This window comes from Lactuca virosa, chromosome 8 (genome assembly GCF_052849685.1).
Source record: "Lactuca virosa cultivar CGN04683 chromosome 8, Lactuca_virosa_CGN04683_v6, whole genome shotgun sequence".
NCBI lineage: Eukaryota > Viridiplantae > Streptophyta > Magnoliopsida > Asterales > Asteraceae > Lactuca > Lactuca virosa.
In genome coordinates, this window is record NC_136433.1 from 114340143 (window position 1) to 114352156 (window position 12014).

Sequence of the window (12014 nt, forward strand, 5' to 3'; positions counted from 1 at the left end):
GAGCATACTGGACCTTTCAGCCTTGAGTTATGACTTAATTCTAAATTAGGTTAATTTGTGTATATTCAATGTGAGATTTCCTGATTGGTAGCCAATCAATATTTTTATCAGTAGACTGAGGTGAGTCTTCTCACTATATCAATGGGTCGAAGGAACCAATGCCGGCCCATTATCTGATATGTGGATTGTTAGTTGTTATGCATTAACTGCATGAAGACCCCGGGGGTAGCCCGTGTCACTTGGATATCAGACCATGGGGGTAACCCATGACATTCCAGGTAAAGACCATGGGGGTAGCCCATGACAATTTTATGTGTGTTGTATGGTATTCTATGGTTGTATGTTATGTGATATTTTGGGAACTCACTAAACTCTAGCTTACGGTTTATTTGGGTGTTTTCAGGTACTTTCGGTACTAAGGGGAAGGGCCCGGCTTGATGGCGCAACATTCACTCTCTAGCACTTTCCGCATTCATCTATTTTGATACTCTAATATTTGATACTATATGATGTAATGGATTTTAGGAACAAATTATGATTGTATTTCTATTTTCAAAAATGAAAAATTATATCTGGTTTGTGGGCTGTTACAAGAGAAAAGAAAAAGAGAGAGGAAGAAGAAACAGACGTTGGGTGTGTTCGGCACGGAGCGTTTGAGAGCTTTTAGCTTCTACCGTTTGACAAAAAGCTCCGTTTTGAACAGAAAGCCGTGTTTGGTACTACAAGCTTTTAGCGTTTAGTTTAAATTTAGCGTTTAGTTTAAACAAAACGCTTCAAATCCAAATGCTACTTCATATAAACTACCCACTACCAACTAATTTTGCCGAACACGCCCGTTGTAGTGACATCAAGAAGTAACGTGGCGTTGGGGGGGGGGGGGGGGGGGAAGTGAGAGAACTATACCAATCCGTTTGTGCTAATAAAAACTCGCATTGGAAAGGCTTCGATAAAATTTCGGTTTGGGCCGTATAACATCTTTCAAAAAACTAAAAATATATAAATATTTCAATTTGGGCCGGCCATAACGCTGGGTTATACCTGTTGATGGGCCTACGTTTTGCCAATTTCTTTTCTCCACCACCAGGAGTCAGGACCCGGATCCACTATCCGTAAATGTTCCTTATAAAGAGCAATATATATCTCCTTTTGATATCCTCTCCAAATTCCAAGTCTGTAATAAAGAGGTTCAATAACTACAGCCATTTGCGTTACAAAGGAGAGGATGATACTCTAGTCGTATGCCATTAATCGAATATTGGCCTCATCCTCACTCTCTCGCTAACTGATTTGTGCTCCGCCGGCTGGCGGTGCAGGTGCTAACTAGTTGAAATGGAAGACTATTTGAAGAAGGATTTTGATTTTCCAGCGAAGCATCCGTCGGAAGCGGCTTTAAAGAAATGGCGCAACGCCGTCTCCCTCGTCAAAAACCACCGCCGACGCTTCCGTCATGTTGCTGACCTCGAAAAGCGATCTATTCACCAGAACCGACTTAGCAAAATCAAGGTTCTAGCTAATCCTTCCCCTCTCTCTCTCTCTCTCTCTCTCTCTCTCTCTCTCTCTCTCTCTCTCTCATGCTTATATATACTTGATTTTATTTTGTAGTTTTCAGAATCAAAGTTCTCATAATTTGTTCTATCGCCAAAAAAACTTTACATGCTTGAAGGAAACAACCGATATTTTCGTTAATTAGGATCTATAACATGGAATCATTAAGATAAACATAAAAGTCAAACGTCAAACCGTGACGAACATAATAAAATCTGCCGTTAAAGTTTGTTAGAAAAATATTGGTATGGAATAGACAGAATATATTGAAAATTTCATTTGTTCAAATTCAAAATTTTCGGCTTAAATCCATACATATACGACATATTGTCTATTGCTCATAAATTTATTTGGTAAACGACATATTTCATTTCCACCCCACAGTATTTCTCTCTTATTTTATTATCTGGTCAATGTAAACGAAACAGAAACTTGCAACAATGATAGAAAACAGTATGGATTGTTAATGGAATATAATTTATGGTTAGAATCTGGATATGGACACACATAACTTCGATATTTTTTACTTTTCAAGTTTGCGTGTCAAAAGTGATTCCACCACACTTTATTGATCGCTGATATTGATACCCCACCTCTTTCGATAGATTTCAGCCGCCTAACTCAATTCCGATGAGAGATTTCCCATTCAATTCACTGTTCACATATATTTAGTTTATATTTTCATCAGTAGATCTAATTACATCTTTTGTTTTGTTTATATGCAACAATACAAATATATTAAATGATAAGATCGAGCAAGATTAATTCCTCCTGGACAAAAAACAACCATAAGAATAAACGTAGGGTAATCGGGAAAACCAAGGCCTTGTTATTTGTGATTTCATTATCTCTTCCACCATATAAAAATAACAAAACACACACACACACAGTTTGTTTTTATTTTGTGTTATTCTAAACATATAACATTCACTTTAAGAATGTTTTTACTTTTCTGTTTGTCTATTAATTATCCTCTATGAGTATTGATGTATTATTCTAAACATATAACATTCACTTTAACTGTATTTAAATGTGTTATAATTATTGTATATCCAGATAATTAATAATAGACATAATAATGGTCAATTGGTGTATGAATTCAACCTTACTATTAATAGTAGACGCATTCCCATAGCCCACAGGCCATACACGTTTAATCATTTTCCAAAAAGGAGGGACTATTAAATTATAGGAGTAATAGTCTAATATAGATCTGGGAGATAGTGCGATAGTGGCCTTCAACATTGTTTATTTCATATTCCAACAAATGAAAACCTTTTTAAACAACAACATGAAAAGGAAAAATAAGTTTCAAGAAGCCCCTGAACTTAACGAGTAGACTCAGAATACCCCATATTTTTTTGTCAATTTCATTCATACAAGTCGTTATAAGGATTTTCGTAAGGTTATATATATCATCACTACTTTATGTTACTATTGTTAGGGTGTTATACTGTTTTTTTTTAAACTTTTAACAAATGTTTTATATAAATAACGATAATGACGATAAAATTTATAAACGTGTCGTGTAGGTCATGCAAAATTTTTCTTGTCAATTTCCGTGTCCTGGTGTCCTAGTCTCCTAGACCATTTGCATCATTTCTCTCATGAATTTTACAATTTTCTTCTTAATATTTCACGAGGTGGCGTTTTTAGCTCTTTCCTATACGTTTAGCCTTTTTAGCTTAGATTCCTAGTTTTCAAAATTAATGTTTGACTTGACATATTGAAAGGATCTGTTATTAGAAAACACTTTTTAATAAACGAAAGCTTATCTTCATCTGTTGCTATTTGTTACGAGTCTAAAATAACTTAAGTTTTTGTTAATTAATATGTTTTTTTTTTGGAATATTCATCACATAATTAATTACTTGAGATCTATAAAAAGTAGATTATGCACCAGACCGTATGTTTAATCTTTGGATTTATAGCCAAATTAAATATTCTACAATTGCTTATTGTAATTATAATTTTTCCTCATTAATATATTTAAAGATTGTTTGGTGTAAAATACTTCTTGAATTAATATCACTTCAACGTGATGTAGGCCGCTAAGGGGGCAAATGCAAATGGCCTGCAGAAAAATTATCTTAGTTAAAAGTTAGAAATTATCAACAAGGATATAAAGATGCTATTTTTTTCATCTATCAGATAAGATTTATGTTGTTTAGAATATGAAGCTAAATACATGCGAATATCACAAAAAATGGTCGAAACTGGGAAATCCTTTTTTAATAAAATGCCATTTTTTTTTTACTTTTTCCCAAATGACTATTTTTTTTTTGGCAAGGGGTCACTTTTTCTTTCAAATTTTTATATGGTCCCTATATATTTTTTAAAGTACAATAATTTATTTAATACGAAGTTTTTTCTTACTTAATGCTAAATTAATAGCTTTTAATAATTTTTTTGAACCTTCTTTATAGTTGGGATCTTCAAAAAGTAATTTCGCAGCAAACTTTTTCTCGTGGATAGTTAGGTTGAAAGAGATTTTGAAAATCTTGTGTGTGAAAAAAAGAAAAATGACTTAAATAGGGGAGTACCATCTCAATGTTAAACAACGTTCGGAAATTAGTGCTATTTTGGTGAAAAAAATGAGGGATGGCAATTTTGTCTAGTGTTTCCCCCTTGAATGGCTATTTTCGTGATTTTCTCTAAATATACAATACAGTACGTATTAACTAAAATTGATGAAACTATTACTTTATAGTGAAGTGATTATTGGGTGGTAGATAAGTAAAATTTTATTCAAACATTAGCCAAAAGTTTCTTAGCAGTAAAATATGTATATGGAATACTCTTATAAAATGAAAAACACATATATGCCTTTTAGCAAAGGACTTTTAGGAGGTTCTAGCTTGTAACTTTAAAAAAAAAAAATCGATATAAACAAAACACTTTGTTTCAGTGTACAAACTTTTAGTTTTTAGTTAAACAAAAAACTTCAAATATAAAAGATAGACATTATTTAAGAAATTTTTTTTAATCAATTTCCAAAGTTATTTATTTATTATATTTCACATTTAGTTTTTCGATAGGTGTTTTTTATGCAATTTTATGTAGTATATTTTAAAAGCTTCCAACTAACTAACACTCCCATAAACATTTATGGATCTTTAACTTAATGATGGTTACTTTATTTGCATTAATAGTTATTGATTTGTTAATAATTTTATCGGGAGAACTTTTCAAAAAGTAAAGATGGTTACTAATATTAATGGGCATTGTGGAGGCATAGATAATATCTTCTTTTTTATTCGACAGACATTTCAATTCGTTTAAATATAAAATGAGAATTTCTTTTGACACACCAATCTAACCTATACCTATCACACACCAATCTACTTCTTTAAAAGAATTTAATCTAGGAAATTGTGTTCACCATAATTACTTTCTAGTACTTTACAAATAATCACTATTTTTTTTTCTTTTGCCAAACCACCGTTCATTGTTTCTTTGTTCTTTTTTTATTATTATTATTTTATTATATGTCTTATTTTTATTTATTTGTTACATATCTCTTTATATTTTAAGATTTTAATTAGCAAAACACAAAGAATCAACTTATTTAATAATATTAAATTTTAATTTGCAAAAAATAAAAGATCAACTTATTTAATAATATTAAATTAATTATCTAAATTATTAAAAATCATTATTTATTAATATTATGATTTATTATTTTATTTATATTTATTTTTTATTTAATCATTTTTTATGTAATTTTCTTGCCGTTTTATTCGAATATGTAGATTTAATGTTTTTTTATTTATTTTTTGATGTTTTGTTTGTCTATTTTTTTTTTTGAACTTTTTGATGTTATTGTTCGTTTATATTATTTAATTTTAACTTTTCGACATTTTTTCCGTTTATTCGAAAATCGCTCTTAACAAAATCAAATCATTTGAATTTGAAACTTTTTTCTACAGCTCATGATTTTTTTTTTGAAAAAAGTGTTAAAAATATATGTTCAAACGTTGTAAAAAGTTTAAAGAAGAGTTGAAAAAGTAAGAAAAAATTATAAACAATATGAAGGCGGTATCGGCGTAACGCATGATGGTCCGGGGATTCGGTGGTCCAACGGCGGCAACTTGGTGGTTCGGTGGTCCGGCGAAGCGACGATGAAATATAACTTCTAATATTTAGTTTTTATATGTATAATTATTTGATGTACCGAATGCCTCCTATTTTAGCGTTATCGCCGGCTAAATATTTAATCAACTTTTTAATATTTTTATTTTTTATTATTTTTTTTCATCGGTTTTTAATCATATATAAATTACAAAATCATAAATTAAACCCATAAATTTTTTGAGTATTTTTTCGGTAGATATAAATTATTATGAGAGAAATATATATTATTATGAGAGAAATAACTATTTTAAATATACATAATGTGAACCACTATATTATTATTCGTGCAGGACTAACAACGTAAAATTTATATACATATCTATTACTACTAGTAAACGTTTATTTTTAAATAGTAAAAAAAGTTAAATACTAAAAGAAATCTATAAAAAAAAATATACATTGACATATCTTAAATAATTAGAAAAAAAAAGTTTTAAAGCAAGGTTGATAAGCAGACAAAAACAAAAGTCGTGGGATTCTTTAAAAAAAAAGGTAAATATGGTTTTTGTCTTGTTTTAATAAAAATTAATAGATCTATAAAGAAATGATTAAAATAATGATAAAGTCCTTTAAAAAGCAAGGTAAAATAATAATTACTATCATTAACCTAAAAAATAAACCTAATAATATAGATTGATGTTGTAGATTGGTGTGTCCAAAGTAAGACCCATATAAAATTATGATAAATATAACAATAATTAATTAAAGATGAAGTCATAAATAACTCATAAATAAGCAAACCGACCAAACGAGTCCATTTGTAGGTGACCCTTGTATGAGTCGAACGGGTCAAACCTAGACTTTCAGCATGAATTTCAAGAAAGACCCTCTGGGTTTGATGAGTATGCCATAAGGAAATTTCCTCGAAAAAGACTTGTAGATTCGTTTACCTTTCTGGATACCCTGGAAATTTCCTCGAACTTTCCTCCAGCCCTGACACACCCCGCCCATCAATTTATTGTCCTACATATAAATGTCTCATATTAATAATGGAAGGTCCAGTCATTGCAGAAAATACATTGTATTGTTTTATACTTTTATTGAACGATTCACAAGAATAGTATATATCTTGGGTTGCCAAAAGCTTTAATTATCCAGCTCCTCCACTCCACATGTTTGTTTGTTTTAGCTCCCATAGTATCTTTAATTCTCTACTGCATGGAAGTTGTCGTAGTCAACTTATCTTCAGTAATTTTATACAATCTAATACAGTAGTTTTAATATCCAAAAAGAAAGATCACCATTAAGTATCTAGAAGAGAATCACGATGCCAAAAAGCTCAATCGGATTTTTTGGAAAAAATGTTTCTGATACATTAATCCTAAAAGGAGAAAAGGGAAAGTAATATATACCTAAACCAAGGAGGAGAAATAACACAACAAACTCCTATACTATAAAAAAAATATACATATAATAAACCCAAGTTGAGTATGGAAACCAGGACTTGAAAACAACTTGGAGAATGAGCTTTTTGGTGAAGATGTTGACTATAGGAAGGAAATGAATGTTGTGAAACCTTATGTTTGATGAACAAAGTGTGAGTTAATTTCAAGGTGTTTGGTGCGTTAATGGAAGACATCATTGTAAGGAATTTGAATAGCAATTCGACTGGCACACCACAAAGTAGTAGCTAGGAGTAGGAGTGGACTTGGGGGCTGGGGCCATGTCAAAAACGAGCTAACGGAGCCAAATCAGCTCTTGAGGCACAAACACAATGCCTTGTTGATGAAGAAAAGAAAGAGATGATATTCTTCATTTCTTTATATTCCATGGAATTGTCAGCATGAAAAAGATTTATAGTCTTTGAGGATTGTGTATGGATCATACATGCACATGCGATTTAGATTCAGATGATAGTTAAGGTAAATATATACATGCACCACACCCATACAAGGACGAGGTGGATAAGATGAGTTAAACAAAGTAGACTGAAAATCAGTTGCAAAATCAAATAGGGAAGCATGTTGTTTCCCAAGTTAGCACCATAAACAAGAACTATGTTCAACTTTGATAGATAATCATTAGGAACTCACTGTCAACTAATCATTTTCTGAGCTCAATATCTGATTCAACGGCTCCTCTGTATTTTTTAAGACACACTGATTTCTCATGGAACTAAGAAAAAAAACTATACATTAGCCTAGGAATTCCAGGTCAAATGTGGATCTAATGTAAATATGTTATGCATGAGTTTGCAACCATAATCAACTCTTCTAACAAAATATATATATTCAGAACATATTTAATTTGCCTAAGATCTTTTTCACTAAATCATTTCATTTTTACCTTTGCAGGAAGACCTGCGTGTTACCTTCATCGCCATAAGGGCAGCAATACGCTTTATGGATGGTATTCTTTTAAAACACCAATACATATAACATATCTAATATGCACCTTTCAAGGTTTTTCTCTTTCTTTTTGTTCATTATTCATTCATGCATGCCTCAACTCACAGCTGCCGCTCACCCTCAAAACACACGCGAACCCCATCAACCAAGAGACATAAAACACTCCGAATACAGCAAAAACCCAGACAAACTCGCATCCATGGTTCGTAATTACGACATGAAAGCCTTACGATCCCTTAATGGAGTCAACGGAATCGCAGAAGTAGTCAACGTCTCAGTCGACGAAGGAGTCAAATCAACCGATATACCTACCAGACAAGAAACTTACGGAATCAACAAGTACACCGAAAAGCCTTCCAAGAGTTTCTTCATGTTCATATGGGACGCCCTTCATGATTTAACTCTTATCATCCTTATAGTATGCGCCATTGTCTCAATAGGCGTAGGACTCGCAACCGAAGGCTTTCCAAACGGAATATACGATGGACTCGGAATCTTACTCAGTATTTTACTAGTCGTCACTGTCACTGCTGTCAGCGACTACAAACAATCGTTACAATTTAAAGACCTCGATAAGGAGAAAAAAAAGATTTCATGTCATGTCACTCGAGACACGTGTCGCCAAAAGGTCTCAATTTACGACTTGGTGGTCGGAGACGTCGTCCATTTATCCATCGGCGACCAAGTCCCTGCCGACGGAATATTCATCTCCGGGTACAATTTATTAATCGACGAATCAAGTTTAACCGGCGAGAGCGATCCTGTAATCATCAACGAGAAAAAACCGTTCCTACTCGCCGGAACGAAAGTACAAGACGGCTCAGCCAAAATGCTCGTGACAGCAGTCGGCATGAAAACCGAATGGGGAAAATTAATGGAAACGTTAAGCGAAGAAGGAGAAGACGAGACTCCTTTACAAGTGAAACTAAACGGCGTCGCTACAATCATTGGAAAAATCGGATTGGTCTTCGCAATTTTGACTTTTCTTGTGTTGACTGTGAGGTTTCTCATTGAAAAAGCAATGCGCAATGAGTTTACAACTTGGTCGTCTGCTGATGCTTTGAGCATGTTGGATTATTTCGCAACCGCAGTTACTATAATAGTGGTTGCTGTACCCGAAGGGTTACCTCTGGCTGTTACTTTAAGTCTGGCGTTTGCTATGAAGGAATTAATGAAAGACAAAGCACTTGTGAGACATCTATCTGCTTGTGAGACAATGGGTTCTTCAACTGTTATATGCACGGATAAAACCGGGACTTTAACAACAAATCACATGGTAGTTACTAAAATATTCGTATCCGGTGAAATTAAAGACGTGAAAGATAATGCAAAATTACCGGAAAGGGTATCGGAGGTTCTCTTGCAAGGTATATTTGAATGTACGGGGTCCGAGGTGGTCAAGGACAAATCCGGAAAAACTTCAATTTTGGGTACCCCGACAGAATCCGCGATATTACAATACGGGTTGGATCTAGGTGGCGATTTTGAAACCGTACGCCGTGAGATTAAAATGTTGAAAATGGAACCTTTTAATTCTGCTAAAAAGAAAATGTCGGTGATTGTGACTCTTCCGGAAGGTCAAACGCGTGCTTTTTGTAAAGGTGCATCTGAAATAGTGTTGGGATTATGTGACAAGATGATCGATGGGAATGGAGAGGTTGTTCCTTTGTCTGAAGAGAAAGTGAAATTTGTTACGAATGTTATTGAAGAATTTGCGGTTGAGGCTTTGAGAACTCTTTGTTTGGCTTATTTGGATGTGGAAGGTAGCTTTGATTGTGAAAAAAATCTACCCGAGAGTGGTTACACATTGATTGCGGTTGTTGGAATTAAGGACCCACTTAGGCCGGGGGTAAAAGAGGCAGTTGAAACCTGTTTGGCTGCTGGTATTACTGTTCGTATGGTTACAGGTGATAATATCAACACTGCTAAAGCCATTGCAAAGGAATGTGGTATACTTACTGAAGGTGGCATAGCCATTGAAGGTCCAGATTTTAGAACCAAAACCATCCAGGAATTGAACGAAATCGCTCCTAGAATTCAGGTATTTTTTCGGTTCTTTCTTATTAAGACATTATACTTTGGAAAATCCATCAATTCTATAATTGTGTTGATATTTTAGAGTATAATGTTGTGATAGGAGGAAATGAAAGTACATTGTTATTTATTGCATTGAACTCTTCTGTCATTACAGGTAATGGCTAGATCATCACCAACAGACAAACATGAACTTGTGAAGCATTTGAAAGGCATGGCAGAAGTTGTGGCAGTTACAGGTGATGGCACAAATGATGCTCCCGCTTTACACGAGTCTGATATTGGATTTGCCATGGGCATAGCAGGAACCGAGGTTTGTACTCTGATTCAATTTCTTTCTCATATTTTTTTTCTTGGTATAACATTATACTTTGAAAAATCTACGATTCAATGAAAGTACATTGCTATTTCTTGCTTTTTCCTTATATCCACCACAAAATAATATCTAGCAACTATACATGTAGGTCGCAAAAGAACAAGCTGATGTCATCGTGATGGACGATGATTTTGCAACAATTGTAAAAGTAGCGAAGTGGGGACGTGCGGTCTACATCAATATCCAAAAATTCGTACAGTTCCAGTTGACTGTAAACATCGTTGCTCTTATGATCAATTTTGTTTCCGCATGCATCACAGGTCTATACATTCTTAATTAGTCCTTAATACATCTTCAAGAAAATTATTTCTTAAAACATTAACTTATTATATACTCTACAAATCTCAGGATCTGCACCACTTACAGCTGTCCAATTACTTTGGGTGAACCTAATCATGGACACATTGGGTGCACTGGCACTAGCCACCGAACCACCAAACGATGGTCTAATGAAACGGCAACCTGTCAAAAGAACCGACAGTTTCATCACCAAGACCATGTGGCGAAATATCATTGGTCAAAGTATCTACCAAATGGCTGTCCTATTTGTTCTCAATTTTGCCGGGAAACCAATCTTAAATCTACACGGCCCAAATTCAACCGCCATTCTCAACACATTTATCTTCAACACCTTTGTCTTCTGTCAGGTTATTTATTACATAACTTCTAACTAATTACCTCATTATATATATGTTTTTTTTATCAGCTTATGATTGATATATGTGACATATTGAATTTTGTAGGTGTTTAATGAAATAAACAGCCGTGACATTGACAAGATTAATATTTTCCGTGGGATGTTTAGTAGTTGGATTTTTGTGGGTGTGATGATATCGACAGTGGTATTTCAAGTAATAATAGTGGAGTTTCTTGGGACTTTTGCAAGCACCGTGCCACTAGACTGGGAATTGTGGGGACTAAGTATTGTGATTGGATTGGTGAGTATGCCGATTGCTGTTGTTTTGAAGTGTATTCCAGTTGAGAAGACAGGAGCTGTTAAAGAACAACATGATGGGTATGAGAGTCTGCCCAATGGCCCCGAACTAGTTTAAATGAAACCTCAAAAGATAATTTTCCTTTCCCTTTTATTTTTACTGACGGAATACCATAACTGAAAATGGTATAGTTTACTTAGAAAAAAAAAACTAAGGACTTTTCTTGTGCTGAAAGGTGTGATGATTTGCATGTCGACTTTGTCTTCTTATTTTTCTTATTCCGTTATGTTGATAAAATGAACCTACAAGTTCTATTTTTGTTCGAGTAATGTTTGATATTTTAAAGGATGGTGGATTTTGTTGGTATGCGTTTTGGGTTTTTTGCAGTTGATTAAGATTTATACTCTAATTTGTCACAAAATATTTGGACTTCGGTAAAATTACAATTTTATGGAAAGGTATGCCACTCACCATCATAACTGCAACACTTGTAAACTAAAATCACAGTATCTAGCAAACTTATCAACCATATAACATCACCATATCATAACAGTTGCAGACCTAGACCAAAATGTTAGTGGTAATATGCCTGAAAAATTAAACTTTGCTGGAAAATTTCTCAAAAGATTTATACTATGCAAA

At 33.6% G+C, this 12014-nt stretch overlaps 1 protein-coding gene across 1 annotated transcript; it reads left to right on the forward strand.

Annotated features, from left to right (window-relative positions):
• Nucleotides 1-1162: 1162 nt before the first annotated feature.
• On the forward strand, nucleotides 1163-11738 carry LOC145132102 (putative calcium-transporting ATPase 11, plasma membrane-type). The gene is made up of 7 exons (XM_079066754.1): nucleotides 1163-1503; nucleotides 7974-8028; nucleotides 8135-10068; nucleotides 10219-10374; nucleotides 10526-10697; nucleotides 10786-11084; nucleotides 11181-11738. Exons 1-7 carry the CDS (start codon nucleotides 1330-1332, stop codon nucleotides 11487-11489), a joined length of 3099 nt encoding a protein of 1032 aa, XP_078922880.1. The 5' UTR covers nucleotides 1163-1329; the 3' UTR covers nucleotides 11490-11738.
• The last annotated feature ends 276 nt before the right edge of the window (nucleotides 11739-12014 follow it).